The 15,098-nt window shown below is 37.9% G+C and overlaps 1 protein-coding gene across 31 annotated transcripts in view; it reads left to right on the top strand.

Moving 5' to 3' along the window:
* NRXN3 (neurexin 3) overlaps positions 1-15,098 on the top strand; it is a 1,562,383-nt gene that overhangs the window by 1,402,572 nt on the left and 144,713 nt on the right. For 25 of the 31 annotated variants that reach the window (XR_001360906.1, XR_001360908.1, XR_001360907.1 and 22 more), the window contains 2 exons: positions 5,963-6,052; positions 11,368-11,672. Coding sequence is in view for 26 of the 31 variants with exons in the window: in XM_014534703.1 (XP_014390189.1) it covers positions 5,963-6,052; positions 11,368-11,672 (395 nt within the window). In the remaining 5 variants the exon portion in view is untranslated. The remainder of the gene's footprint in view (positions 1-5,962; positions 6,053-11,367; positions 11,673-15,098) is intronic. The other 6 variants (XM_014534708.1, XM_005860146.2, XM_014534706.1 and 3 more) reach the window with 1 other exon arrangement.

Below are 15,098 nucleotides of genomic sequence, written 5' to 3'. Positions count from 1 at the left end.
CAGGGTGATCAGGGGGTTTGGGCGCTGCCCCCTGTCACGCTGATCCCGGTGCCGGGAGCCTCGCTGCTCCGCTGATCCCGGTGCTGGGAGGCCTATTACCCTTTTACTATATAGGATAGAGGCCTGGTGCATGGGTAGGGGCTGGCTGGTTTGCCCTGAAGGGTGTCCTGGATCAGGGTGGGGGTCCCCACTGGGGTGCCTGGCCAGTCTGGGTGAGGGGCTGAGGGCTGTTTTCCGGAAGCAGGTGACTGAAGCTCCCAACCGCTCCTTTTTTTCTTTTTTTTTTTTTTTTATTCTGGGCCAGGTTTAGCTCTGAGGCCTCGCTGCTGAAAACATCAATACAATGTTGCGGTACGGCTGGCTGAAGCCTGGCTGAATGAAAGCCGGTTTCTGGGGTTTTGTTTAGCTTGTTATTTGCAACATAGTACATAGTTGCTTAGAGTTGCAGCTGAGAGGCCGGCAAGTCAGGCGGGGAACGTTGGAGTTCGCCGTCACTGGAGCAAGCAAGCCTCCCTGCTGGCTTCAGTGCCTGGCTGCCGGCCGCCATCTTGGCTGACAGTTAATTTGCATAAGGATATGCTGATTAGCCAATGGGAAGGGTAGGGGCCGTATGCTAATTACCATGTTTCTCTTTTATTAGTGTAGATTAGGTTTTTGTTGAGGTCCATCCATCACTTACAAGGGACCAAACATTCCAGATGCCCTTTGGGTAGCATAATACTCCCCTTTCTGACTCTAAGAGTATTTGTCTGGGTCAATGTTGGGAACAAGACCAGAGCTGAGCTCAGAGAGTTTTCCCAGTACCTTTTCTTTAGTGTCTAGATTTGCTTTGAAACTCACAAAGTGTTCTTTGGGGAGAGAGACATAGTAAGAACCTCTGAAAATCCCTACTACTTAAGCCTACCCACATCGATTTTCTTTTGCCTCTGGCTCCAATATGTAATATTTACTCTTTGACTGTTCATTAGACCCATACTCTCATTTTTTATGTCAACAAAACAATACAGAAAACTGTTCCTTCTTTTATTCCAGGACTCGCACCAAAATACAGAAATACCTCTGGCATTAATTTTGCACAGATGAATGTTGTTACTATATTTCTTTTAGCCTGGCCACGTGCTTGACAGTAATTCAGATGGTATTAATAGTCTACCTGCAAGAAAGCATTTTATGCCAGCCTAGTGCAAATTGCCCAAACCTTTAAGCCACTCTTCCTCAACTTAGCAGTGGTATATCATCATTACCTGTGGCTGGACTTGGAAATCACATTTGTCAATGCTTGAATTGCTCTTTTACTTTCAATTGAGCTTAAAACCCACTTTGTTTTGGAAACAGGGTTAGCTGAGTATATTTTAGAAGCTATGGAAATACAAAAAGCAACACCTAAGAGATTTAGGAGAGATTTAGGATGTTTCATTTTCTATGACCAGTTGATCTTTGGGAGACAACTTTATGGGACCAAATGGAGTATGGTGATCCTTCCTTAGAATGGAGGCCTGGTAAAGTTCTGAGAGAGTGGAAGTGCACCATGGAGCCAATGTACTTTATTCATCTCATTAGGAAAGAGTTAAATTATATCAGTGATAATTGTTTAAATAAATTGAAGGTTTTTCATATCTCAGGTTTTGCATATGCTCTATTTCTTATTCTATACCAAATTCTATGGTGAATTGTGAAATAGGGAAACTGAGTCTAAATGATTGTATAAGATCACACAGTTAATAAATAAAAAAGTTAGAATTCAAAGCCAAGTTTGTCTCCAAAGCCCATGGTCTTAGCTTCTATGCTGTATTGATTATGATTTTAATAATTAGTATAATATCTAATGAATAGGATCAATGTTTGGACAAGTAGAGTGCAAAAATGGTGCTGTAAAAGTTATTGTCTGTGCTATACAGGAGTTGTTGTTTTTTCTGAGCGATATCTGGGTAGCTCAGCTGGTTAGAGTGTCTTCCCAATACACCAAGGTTGGGGGTTCAATCCCTTGTTAGGGCACATACAAAAATCAAACAATGAATGCATAAATAAATGGAAAAAACAAATTGATTTTTCTCTCTCTCCTGCACGCCCCCCAGTGGGGATGTGCCCGCAACCAAGGTACATGCCCTTGACTTGAATCGAACCTGGGACCCCTGAGTCCGCAGGCCGACGCTCTATCCACTGAGCCAAACCGGTTCGGCTCAAAATCAATCTTTTTAAAAAAAGAAATAAAAATAGTTTTTCCTCTCTTAGTTCTTTAATTGAAGATATTTTACTTCTTTGGGACTATCAACATATTTCAAATTTTCTTTTGGGACCATAAATAGAGACTGATGTATTAATAACTATTCAAGAATCACTTGATTTCTTTGTCTTATCTTTCTCTATTCTCTTTTTCTTTTAACTCAAATGGGTTCACCCAAGTGTAGAAAACATAAAATATTTCTGTATAATTGTGGGAGATATGTGTATGAGCCAGTTGGGCCTTAATAATCTTACCTCAGAGTAGTATGCTTTTCACAATTTTATAATTCAACAGTGCATGTTGTATGTGTCTCTGGGAGTTGATATTTAAATAATAGAATCAATAATACAATTGCAAGTTACCATAGGAGGCATAAAGATATCAATATCTGATCAAAATTGAATGGTGATATACACATTTATTTTAAGAAAAATGAAATGTGACTAATATTTTTTCTAAAACTCAGTTCCATGTAGGTGAATGTCAGATCCACATAAGTAATTTAAGAACTATATATTTGAAGATCTCTTTGAGCAACTTAAAGGTTTCTCAGTGTGGTAGAGAACTGAACTCATTACATTTTGGGGGTCTAATTAGTAATGCACACTTGCTTCCTCTTAATGACATTATGACATTACTATTCACAAGACCATCCTTTCTTGAGGATAGCATCACTTTCTGTTGGAGAATTTATTTCACTCTTTGTTTAAATTTTTATACTGGTTTCTATCTGAAATGTACAACAGAATGTTATTAAGGATTTAATATGAATGTATATGAATTTGATGAGGCTTGCTCAGTTTTCAGAGTAGTCCCTATGTATGAATTCTTATATTTAGAAGGTTTTTTGCTCTTCAATCAGTCTAGCAAATGGAGCTCGGGGCAAATGAACTCATTCTTATGCACTTGTTTCTAAAACAGATCTCTCTAATGTTTGAGATAAATTAAAATAAAAACCAACAAGAACATGAAAAGAAACTAAGAATAATGTTAATGTGGCAATTTAAACCAATTTGGTTTTCCAAATGACCTTCCATCTTTCACAGCTTTTAACAGTATGCAAGATCACTATCCTTAATGACAGATACCATCAATCTGGTGTGGAGAACTTAAAACTTTTTTCTAAATGTCTTTAAAGCTGAGGTGGAGAAGAATGACTCTCTCTCTCTTTCACTTTTTGAAGGGTGTAACGTTGAACTGTGGCTATGCCGTCCTCCCAACATATCACGTATTAATTGTCCAACATAGTTTCCCCTTTTTCTAGCCTATATCATGTTCCAAAATGATTTCCTTTGGAGCGGTATGTTTAAAAGAGAGTGCAGGGAGAGGAAGGGATGCTTAGGATGACCAAGAGCCCCAGGTATTTGGAGGAAGTAATCAATGCAGCTTCTTAATTCACTAATTTGGTGCATGTAGAACTCTGATAATTTGGGAACTTTGGTCACTTAAGATTTGCCCTGCATGTTACTAAGAATATTTAGCTTTAGATTTGCTATTGACTTCACTAATACATTGCACAGTGAGTAAAGGCCATTAATATATTTAATATTGGGGCCAGCAATGACAATTATAGAAAACCCAAAGTAATGGCATATATTCCAAGTGGATCTGACATGACCCATTTTCCATTTCTCAGTATACTGTTGTCATGACTAAAACTTGAGAGGGGTCAAAGCTTATGAAGATGGATGACATGCCTTGGATGATATTTGTCTACTTTAGGGTAGGATTAAGAGTTATAGATATATATTCTACTTTAAAAAAGTGTTTCTTTTCTATGAAGACATGTGAGAATGTACCCAACTTTATTTTATATTAGACTGCTGAGTACCCAGATCTACAAAGGATCATCATAATGACCTATCGCTAATCAGTAGCTTTACTAACAGATACAACTAACTTCCTTTACCATAGATTTAATTAAACAGAGAGATTAGATTGCCTTTCATTTTCTTCTTTTCCTCCTAGCATGTGCCCCTTTTTTGTGAAAAATATATTTCGAGGAAATTTTTAAATTATCACTCCAATCCAATATTATTGATTGTTCTCTCCATTCAGTGCCCTTTATCCTTTGATATGTCAATATAGTATGCTGTATGCCAGCCAGTTAGGGTCCCATAATGTAGGCTGGAAACAGATACATAGTTGCCTCTTTTATAAAAACCAACAAGAACATGAAAAGAATCTAAGAACAATGTTAATGTGGCAATTTAAACCAATTTGATTTTCCAAATGACCTTCCATCTTTCAGAGTTTTTAACAATATGCAAATTTTTGTTGTTTTATAGAATAATGAGTCAGCTTCATAGAATAATGTATTCATAGGAGAAATGAATGGGGACCTTGTCCAAACACTGCCACTCTTTCCTGCCCTACTATTCTTTCCTGTCCTACCCATCATGGAAGGCAGGCATGCATTTCCTCACATGTGGAACCTGCCAGCAATAACCCCTATATGGAGCTGGCCCTGAGACTCATAGCAAGCTTCTGTGCACATGGCCTGATGATATACTTAATTCTAATATTCTTTCTGGCTTTTAGAAATTTCTTGTAAATGGTTTCCAAGCCACCTGTTTTAAGATTTTGATTTTGTTTTTAATGTTGGTAATTTAGAATGGGATTCCCTAAGTTCTAATATAGGGCTGTGGGTCCAAAGTAATGAAGTATAACTCACTAGTTTCTGCTTGATATCTGTGAGTTTGGTTGATGAGATAGCTCCCAAAGCATAGTTTCATTATTTAGTGATTTGAAGCATATTCATTAGGGATATATTTCCACAACACCACTCTCCAAATCTGTTCTAAGGATAGAAACCATCCAGGGGTGGTAACAGTTATGAAATGAAGAAGGGCGCATGCCAGCAGTTAAATGCATTATGTCTGAGGTTTGAAACTGATTAGATATTTTATGCTTGGGAGAAGTGTCCCTAACAGGCTTTAGGAATGGATGTTTGTTCAGGAAGCACCTCTCACAGGAAGATAAGAAAGAGGAAGGTAAACATATAAAGCCTGCATCTATTAGTAGTAATAAAGCATAGGCGCTTAAAAGCCTCTAGAGGCTATCTCATTATATGTATAGCTGTTTTTATTTATAGATATAGATAAATATAGACAAGGGAGTAGAGACAGTAAGAGCCATCTGTAAGACACTACCTATTTAACATAGTTGATGGGATGCCAGGCCTCCTTTATGGAATAAGGAGTCTCCCTTGGCCATCAAGACTTTAATGGCCTTCTTTGGCTTCCCTGTGCCAGAAGGTAGAACAGCTACTGACACTTGAGAGTAGAATAAGGAATATGTGGACCGTGCTTCTAATAGGATACAGTAGTGAGGATAGAGCATGCCTGACTGATGTCCCCTCCCACATTATAAAGCCGATCTGGCAGGTTAAGTTCTCATAGTTCAGGGAGATCCTCCTGCCTCCATTGACCCAATTAAGATGCAGCTGGGGTGAGATGGAAATGAGTGAAGGTCAACCCATCTTTATCAATGGGCACACCTCTTACTGATTCCCATCCCATGCCATGTGTCCAACACCCGGCGGAGTACTGCATAGCTAAGACTAACCTGATGTCAAACCTGTCACCAAGGACAGAGTGATTTCAACTCCACCTCTACTAAAGATAAATTGATATCTAGCTCTAAAAACTTCATAAAACAAACAAAAAAAATAGGATGTTTTTTCATGACTTATTGACTTTTCAGATTGTTCTTTAAGCTGTTTTTTAAACTTTAAAGGCAACACTGATAATGAACGCTTCCAAATGGTAAAACAGAAAATCCCCTTCAAATATAACCGGCCCGTAGAGGAGTGGCTGCAGGAAAAAGGTAACCATCGTTAAAACTTTCATTTTAAATTCATTTGATTCTAAACCCGCATTTTTAAAGCCTGCAAATAAATGTTCCTTAAATGATAATCGCCTGCTGCATAAATGACTGTTTTAATTTTCATTATAATTTGTGTCAGCTTCCACCTGCCATATGTTGATAAATCATGCTATAATACATTGCCATTAAAATACAGTTAAAGGGACTAACATCTCGTTTGCTATCAGTGTGACAGCCACAAACAAACAAAAAAAATTCCAGGAACCTCTAAAAAAGAAATGTATTATGGCAACTTAACCACTGCATGACATTATTTGTTAATTTATTTTAAATAGCCTCTTATACCAAAGCTTTCTAAAGAAATTTCAAAAGTGCTTTTTAAACTTCCATCTTGAGGCTGTTTCGGCTTTACTGTCTAACAAAAAAAATCATAGATTCTGCTAACTTAAACTGCTTAAACACAAGTGTTATAAGAAGAGGAGTGTTCTTTTTGAACATCTTTTTATAAACAATGAAAAGAAAGAGAAAGATGAATTTTGCCTCTCAATGCAACCATACAGAGGCAAAAGCGTTTCATAAGAGATTAATTGTGTCCTAGTCACTGACGGAAACTAAACACAAACACAAACCTATTTTACACTTCGGTTGTGTGATACCTCCTGTACTGGATATTATGCAACAAAAGTGTAAGTGGTTAGGGCAACGAGTTGGAAAAGGAAAGGCTCATAAGAGGCAAAACAGCAGTTTCTGATTTGCCAAAGAAAACCACCACATAGCTAATAAGAGAGGGCAGCAGTTATATCAGATGTTAGAATTTTCTGTGCGGCTTCTGTTTGTTGGGATATAAACCATTTTCTCTCTACACAGGAAAGTTCCTCTCTTTAAGAAGCTACTTATTCTGTTCTTTCCTGAGCCAGTATAAGCTTTTCTGGTCTCCAGACCTTCAATGAATTTTCAAAATACATAGAGATTTGATAGAGTTACACATAACATGCAATTGGGTATATTAGTATATAACTTAAAAATCAAAGAGCTACTACAGTTTTAAAGGGTGAAACATTTGCACCTTTAAACACAGAAAATTCTCACTGAGTCTTAATTGTTTGCCCTGTTTTAATGTATGTGGTCTAATTAAACATAAATTAAGAATAACTCTAAAAAGCAAATAATTTTGTCTAGTAATCACCAGCTCCTAAAGTCCCTTTAACATTTAAATATGATGATTGCCTCACTTTTTAAAAAGGAAATGAAAATTAGATGCATGTCTGAGTCTCATGTGCCTGAGAGAACTTTTTTGTTTCTTTCAATTTTATGTTAATACTATTTTATTTTACTTCATTGCCTTTTGAAGTCTAAGTTTAAGAGCATGCCAGGCATTTTCATTTGTATAAACCATTATAAAGTTATTAGTAGGCTTTTAGTTTTCCTCACGATAGCATTGTTATCAGTTGGTTTTCATATAAAAGGATGCTTTCAAACATGCAACAAATGGGGGTGGGGTGGGGGGGCAGGGCCAGGGGTGGTTCAGGTGAGATGGAGGGAGGCATTCTAATATCTTCATCAAATATGTTCATGTTTTTATATGTGCACATATGATTGAAACAAATTATTTGCAAACTGGAAGGTCTTTTTTCCTCTACAGTATTTTAACAAATTACTTTGTTGGTAATTTAGGTGAGTAACATCTATTCATTCTATTGCTTTACCCCTTCCTCTGCCTAGCTTACTTTTCCTTCAAAATAAATTGCAAATATATAGCAAAAAACCTTGTACAGGCAATGAGTATAAAAAGGTAAAGACAGAAGGATGACTAGGCAGATGGGTCAGGAAGTCCTGGGAATGCCTCTTTACATTGACCTCTGTCACTGGGGAAGACGTCTGGGGCACAGCACTCCCAGTCTGTTTTCTGGCTCTGTCTACTATCGACTGACTTCTTGACCTTAGACAATCCATTTAACCTCTGTATAGCTCAGATTTCCCATCAGAGGAGAGGATAAATAATACTGCCTATTCCCCAAGGGTGTTCTGAGGTTTAATTAATTAGTCTTTGTGCAACACTGGCTTGGAAACATGCAAAGATTTCATTTAAGCCATATGTGAACGTGGTGTCCAAATGAGGCAATAATGAATGACTTCCAAGACGGTGGCACCCACAACAAAAAATAAAAAGTAACCTGCTATAAATTATGTACTGGTGTTAGAACCAATTTTTTTTTATAATTGGTGATAGAACAATTCTCATTTCAAGATATACATGTAGATAACATGATTACACACACAAAAACATGATTGACCATAATCAGTAACAATAATGAGACTGGCATTGATTTCAAGAAATCTTGGGCATGTGATGAAACTTTCTCATCAGTCCTCATATCCTTCAGAGGGAAAGGGTGGTGATGGCTGTATCTTGATTATTCACTTACTCCTGCTTCACAGAGAGAGAGAAATTGATCAGTGGAAGAGGTGGCAGGAGACTTAGATTATCCCACTATTACTTGAGTAGTAGCCAGTTTATTGTTAACCACCTAATTCATGGTAAGGAGGGCTATTTCAAAATAGAATAAAGGCAGATCTAGCCAGAAATAGAGCATGGAACACAGAATCAAACGAAAATTCAAATATTTCCAGTGTGGTCTGATATAAAATTGAAGCACAGACATCCTCTTCCCTGTCTTACCCAACCAGTGCTTTATTCTTAAGAACTGATTAGCCAGCTCTTTCTGAGAAAGCAGCAATAGCCAGAAGTGGGGCAGTGTCTTAATCTTAGAGCCCAGGAAATGTCTCTCCTTTCTCCGTGCTTGGGTCAGTCTTGAACAAACAAAGGCCACTTTATGAACCTGAATAATGTCAACTAGAATAAAAGAGATCCATCATTTCTAGCCAGTGTAATTCTAGTTTGCATTTCAATTCTAAGCCTTTAAAAAATTATTTTATTTTTTATTTTTTAAGCATTGGCAGGATAATAGCACCAGGAAAATGGATAAAGACTACAATAGATGTGAAGTACTTTCAGGAATATTAGAAGTAATACAATGTTCCAACTATAATCAGAGCCATTTACTGATCATCAGTAGTGGACTATATACAAAAAAAGGAGATGAATAAACATTATAGTTGGACAACAGTTGTATGAATGGACATTATCGCTTGGTATTGGGGCTATCTGATTTAAGATACTGAATTTTAGTCCTAGATATCTCCTATTATGCAGCTTGCTCTTATGTATTAACTTAAGCTGCCACAAATGCCTATGTGAGGTTGAGGGCATATTTATTCTCCCCTCCCATCATGGCATTTATTTTCTAGTAAGCTTAAAGCTAAAGCTGTTGTCAAAAAACAAAACAAAAAAAAACAGTAAAGATATGACTCCACTGTTATTGTGCTTTGAACGTTTTGCTGTGTGCTTTGTGAGAAATGATAGGTCAAAGGACAAGCAATGATGCATATGCACAGGGCACCGAAGGAATTGGTGAAAAAGTAATGGAAATCTATTAGATCTATTTTGATTGCACCCTTAGGTTCTGGACATTTCTGTTATTATTAAGGCCAGAAGATTCTATCTCCATACTCCAGATATCTTTATAGAGTTCATATCCTTTTCACTATAACAGAATTATCTGGCTAGTTCCACATCCTGCAGTGTTCAAAGCTTCCCAAGGTGTATTACTTATAAATCATACTTCACTGACATGCCCTGAAGAGTTTTCCAGTGAGTGGAGTTGAGTCTTGTATAATGAGTTCCCTCTGAGCAGATGTGTTTTCCTTTCTCTGCCTCTTCCATTTGTCCATTACTATATGTTGAGAAGGTATTCCACATTATACACCAGAAAATAAAGAATAGCTAACCATTGTGTAGACTTAAAGACCATGTAATAGTAGTAGCGTTAAAAGCTGAAACATCACAGGTTGCCTTTGTTCATATTAGAGATTGTGAGCAAAAACCTCAATCTTTAAAAATATACTCTCTTTTATTAATCAGGCAAGAATAACACCATTGTTTCCAGTCATTTACAGCTAAAATATTTCAGAGGGTTAGATTTAGGAATGAGTGGAGCATTGTTTGATCACTGACTAAAGTGGAGAAAATTTTAAAAAGAATATATTTCATTCCATTAGTAAGTCCCCCCCCCTCCTTCTCTATATAGAAAAGCAGACGCACTGACTAAAGTGGAGAAAATTTTAAAAAGAATATATGTCATTCCATTAGTAAGTCCCCCCCCCTTCTCTATATAGAAAAGCAGACAAAAATAATCTAGAGAAATAATGACATGGCTTAAAAAGCTATTTGTTATTGTTGTTTTTCTTGGGAAGATTTAGAAGTACTTTGGAGGAAGATAAGTTGAGTTGCACTATTCTGAACTCTATTCTGCCATGATTTCATTCTGAGAGTTTCCTATTCACAGAAGCATAAATCGTTCCCCAAATGGGAACCCCAAGTAAGTTGAGCTACTGATACCCTTTAGTCCATTAATATATCTTGATATAATTTTAAGGAATTTTATGTTACTTTTTTTTAATGTCCATACCCCCCATTTAAAATATATTGACTTGGAATGACACTTTCTTCTTCCCCCATCTCAGGAACATATCAATGCCTACTTATTCTCCATATTTTAGGGAGAGATTTAGTTGTGTGACCATAATCTCCTTACCTCAACATTTATAGAGGTAAGAATTGATTTGTCTTGGTGTTAATTGAACAGCAAGTATAGATAGAATATTATGTACTATGAAGATTCCTAGAAAATAAGGTGTTTGGTGACTGACTGTTCACTTTTTCTAAGTATGCAATGAATCCAAATCTCTTAACTGGAATTTAATTTCAGTTAATTTAATGTAATTATCAGACCTAATTTTTTAATTCAGTGGGATGAGTGTCTCACAAGGTTTTTGTTTGCCATATATAACTCTTTTTAGTTGTTGTTATGTACTTTGTAGGTAACAAATCAATAGAGTAGGCATTAATGGTTTATTATTATCATCATCTGATTTAGGGGTTTCTTTTTGTTGTCCACAACTACTTTATTGAGAAGACTACAATACTATTCACTATTGAACCAAGGTTCTCCTTCCTCACAATAAAGAAATAGAGACTTGATTAGTCAGATACCTAGGATATTCAGCTAGACAGTGGAAGGGATAAACATAATGAAATGTTACTTGCCAATATCTGTATTGAATTTTTATTATCTAATTTTCTCCCCTTCAATTACTCAAGGAAGCCTGTTTTTAGACCTGGTTCATTTAGACCAGGCAAGGCAAAGAGAGAAAATGTATGGGAATAATGATGTTTCCTCCACCCAATCCACTAGGCCGGCAGTTAACCATCTTCAACACCCAGGCGCAAATAGCCATTGGCGGAAAGGACAGAGGACGCCTCTTCCAAGGCCAGCTCTCTGGGCTCTATTACGATGGTTTGAAAGTATTGAACATGGCAGCTGAGAACAACCCCAATATTAAAATCAATGGAAGTGTCCGGCTGGTGGGAGAAGTCCCATCAATCTTGGGAACACAGACGACTGCCATGCCACCAGAAATGTCTACCACTGTCATGGAAACCACCACCACAATGGCTACTACCACAACCCGCAAGAATCGCTCAACAGCCAGCATTCAGGTAAGTATTTCTCCAACTATTAATTGGTTTTGCATTTTTTATCTTTGAGACATTGCTATGATGGTCGGTGTTACTACATATTGAGAGAATGTGAATTACTATGTTTATAGGAAGGATGCCTACAGATACTCATAGTAGTAAGACCTGGAATAGAGAAAGACAAAGTCATTGCTAAAGAAGTTACAAAGTCTTGTGTGTACTCATGGGTTACCATGCCTATCATATTTATTATTGAAATGGTAAATATATTATTCAAAATGGGAAAGCTATTATTCAAAAAGCTAATTTCAGTATGAAATACTCCCTGCTCTTATTTTATTACCTTTATTTTCAATAGTAAAAAGGAAAAAGGGGGAAAGTAAAATGCGTTATCATAGGAAAGACTATATCCTAGTGCAATTTTCTTACAACCTCCTGATGGCTTTGCTGGAATAAGAACTGTTCATTTTTTAAGCCTATGGGTAGCATTAAATCAAGGGCAACTGAAGCTACAGGTTTAATCCTTATGACATACAGTCTGTATTTGATAGTCAGTGTTGATTAATTACACATTATTTTTGTCCATTTTGTTTTCTTTATATTTGATCAAGACCCTAATTACATTATAAAATTTGAAGGTCTGAGTTTAGCTATGTAGGAAGTCCTTATTTTGTGCTAATGTTTTTTGTTTGTTTGTTTGTTTTCACTTAAAAGTAATTACACTCAAGCTAAAACTTAATGCTTTGCTGACTCCCTTGGCATTTCATAAATCTAGTTAGTAGTGGGTAGAAGGTTAATCAAGTTATTAGCCTTAAATGCTCTGGCATAAACAAGACATTCTAACTGCTTGTGGGGAAATTACCCCTAGCCTAGTTAGTATTTATAGACAATTCAGTAGAAACCAGTACTTCCCTTTCAGTTTCTTAGTTTTAAGACATTATGCAGGAGTTCAATTGAGTCTTTGACATCACCCTTCTATTAACTTCAATAGGCATTATAAATTTAAAGTCAATAATCCATAAACCCCTTATGTGTTCCCATTCTTCTGAATTAACGTGAGTTAGGTAGAGGTATTTGTGCTGTCTTCTTTTTTCCTTTTAATTGAGCAGAAGTATCCAAAGAGTTCTTCCATAAGTTCACAGGCATGATTTGCAGCTGTATATACTGATGATATCATCAGGACAATCTTATGTGCAAGAACCTGGTTAGTCTAACAGTGTCCTAGTCCCACGGGCTGTTTCATGCATACCTATACACATGCTCCAAAAAATAGCTTTTTCTCTGATATTAAAGCAATAACTCCTGACACTTCACTCTACTCACTGAAAAGAAGATAAAAGGCAATATATATTTCTATTATGACTCTCTATAGCTCAAAAGCAGATCTGTTTATTGTTGGAGAAAACATAGTTCTATCTGCACAGGTCTTGGCAGACTTGTTTTGTTTCTGTCAGAATACATTCCACTAACTCTGTGGGAAGCAGAAGAGCAGAGGGCTTTTTTTTCCGTCGCAATGGCTATTCCTATAATCTTTTGCAAGGCCCAATTTTTACTGACCCCCAAGAGGATTTAGTGTTACCCTGGATTCAGGGACTAAGCCATGGTAATCATCGGTTTTTGGCTTTCCATCTTGTGGCAAATACATAAATGGAAGTAAATCGGGTAGTCTTTCCAAACGGAGAGAGCCAGAGCTTCTGGGGAAGTGTAGGGTACAAAAGACCAAAGTCTTGCCAATGATTATGATCTTAAATATCATAGAACCTGTTCTCATTTTAGTAGATGTGGACTGCTGGAGGCTGTGTGATAGCCTCCTGTCTAGTGTGTGTTTCTTTTCCTTTGAGTCTAGTCATAATTGGATTATGTCTACATGTTTTTCCTTTTGCTTCCACTAAGGCTATAAAAATGAGTTATAAATCTGTTGATACTTTTTGTTTTTAAGGGTGTGTAAATACATACAAGCCTATTCTGATCTCAAGTACATTCTATAGACCACATCAAGCCTATGTCAGGATTAGGGACCCAATAGCATTTGGATTATATTCATGGTTTAGGACAATTATAAAGGCTTTGGGTGAAGAAGGTCAGTCACAAAAGTCTAATGTGCCCTGTTTAATCCAGCTAATTTTCTTGGATAAAGTGGACTCATAAAGGTTTGATCTCTTGGAAATACTTTAGAAGGGAGAAAGAAATTGGGGAAGACTGGATTTCATATATGTCAGATCCATCATTCACTTTTCTGGATAATACTCTGTTCTGTCCTCCTTTGCTTTGATAACATCTATAGGGCAGGATTGTCCTAAATTGAAGCTCTTCCAGTGAAAATAGAATAAGGATGTGAATTTAAAAGTATAAAGACCTGGTTGTTCAAAAAATCTACTGGTTCCTTCTTAAAGCATAAGCTAAGAAGATATCATTTGAGCAGTTTCTTTTCAGTAGGCCTTGGGGAGTGTTGAGTTCCATTCAAAAGAAGGCTGAAAGTGCTTTCAGTCATGCTCTTAACTGTGTGAGTGTGAACAAAAAGTTTTTGAGTTGATATGGCCCCCCTGGGAGTAACTGGTGCTTTGATATTTCTGATAATCTTGTTTGTTACAGACTTACTTGTGAATTTCATGTACTCCATGGAATTACTAACAGCTATGGTACCCAAGCATCAGGTCTTCATTCTATATTAAGAAGTATGTCTCTAGGTGCTCCCTGAATAAATAATAATAATGAAAATAACAACAACAACAATCCTATCTAATAATAGACAAAGATGGTAATTGACCGCACCTTTGCTACACCTCCCATTGGCTAATCAGCATGATATGCAAATTAGCTGCCAACAAAGATGGCGGCTAATTTGCATACTGCAGGCAGGGTGGGACAGCATGATCCACCATCTGGGCCCTGTGTGCAGCCCCACCCCCAGCCAGGACCCCCGTGTGCTGCCTAATCCCTGTGCTGCCTAAGCCCCTCCCCCAACCGGGACCCCCGTGTGCCGCCTAAGCCCCACCCCCAGCCAGGATCCCATGGCGATTAGAGAGCAGGAAAGTGCCACCCACAGGCAGCACCCAGCAGGGCCTGACCCTGGGTCTCTGCAGCAATCCCAGAGCAGGAAAGGGTGGCCTGCAGGCAGCTCCCCTCTGTGTGCGCCTGCTGCTGGGTCACTGTGGCGATCCCAAAGCAGGAAAGGGCGGCCTGCAGGCAGCACCCCACCCTGGCCACAGCTCAAGGGAGAGTACAACACGCAGTGGAGGCCAGGAGCCTGAGAGATCAACAGAGAGGGGTGCCTGCTCCAAGCCTCCACGGTGTGGCTGGGGGCAGGCCCCCAGCAGAGACACACACACACACACACACACACACACACACACACGGCAACTGCTCTGAGCCTATGTGGCGCGGCTAGGGGCAGGCCCCAGCAGACACATACACACACACACACACACACACACACACACACACACA

Source organism: Myotis brandtii, unplaced genomic scaffold (assembly GCF_000412655.1).
Source record: "Myotis brandtii unplaced genomic scaffold, ASM41265v1 scaffold132, whole genome shotgun sequence".
NCBI classification, from domain to species: domain Eukaryota; kingdom Metazoa; phylum Chordata; class Mammalia; order Chiroptera; family Vespertilionidae; genus Myotis; species Myotis brandtii.
This window is presented reverse-complemented; position numbering and strand designations above follow the sequence as displayed.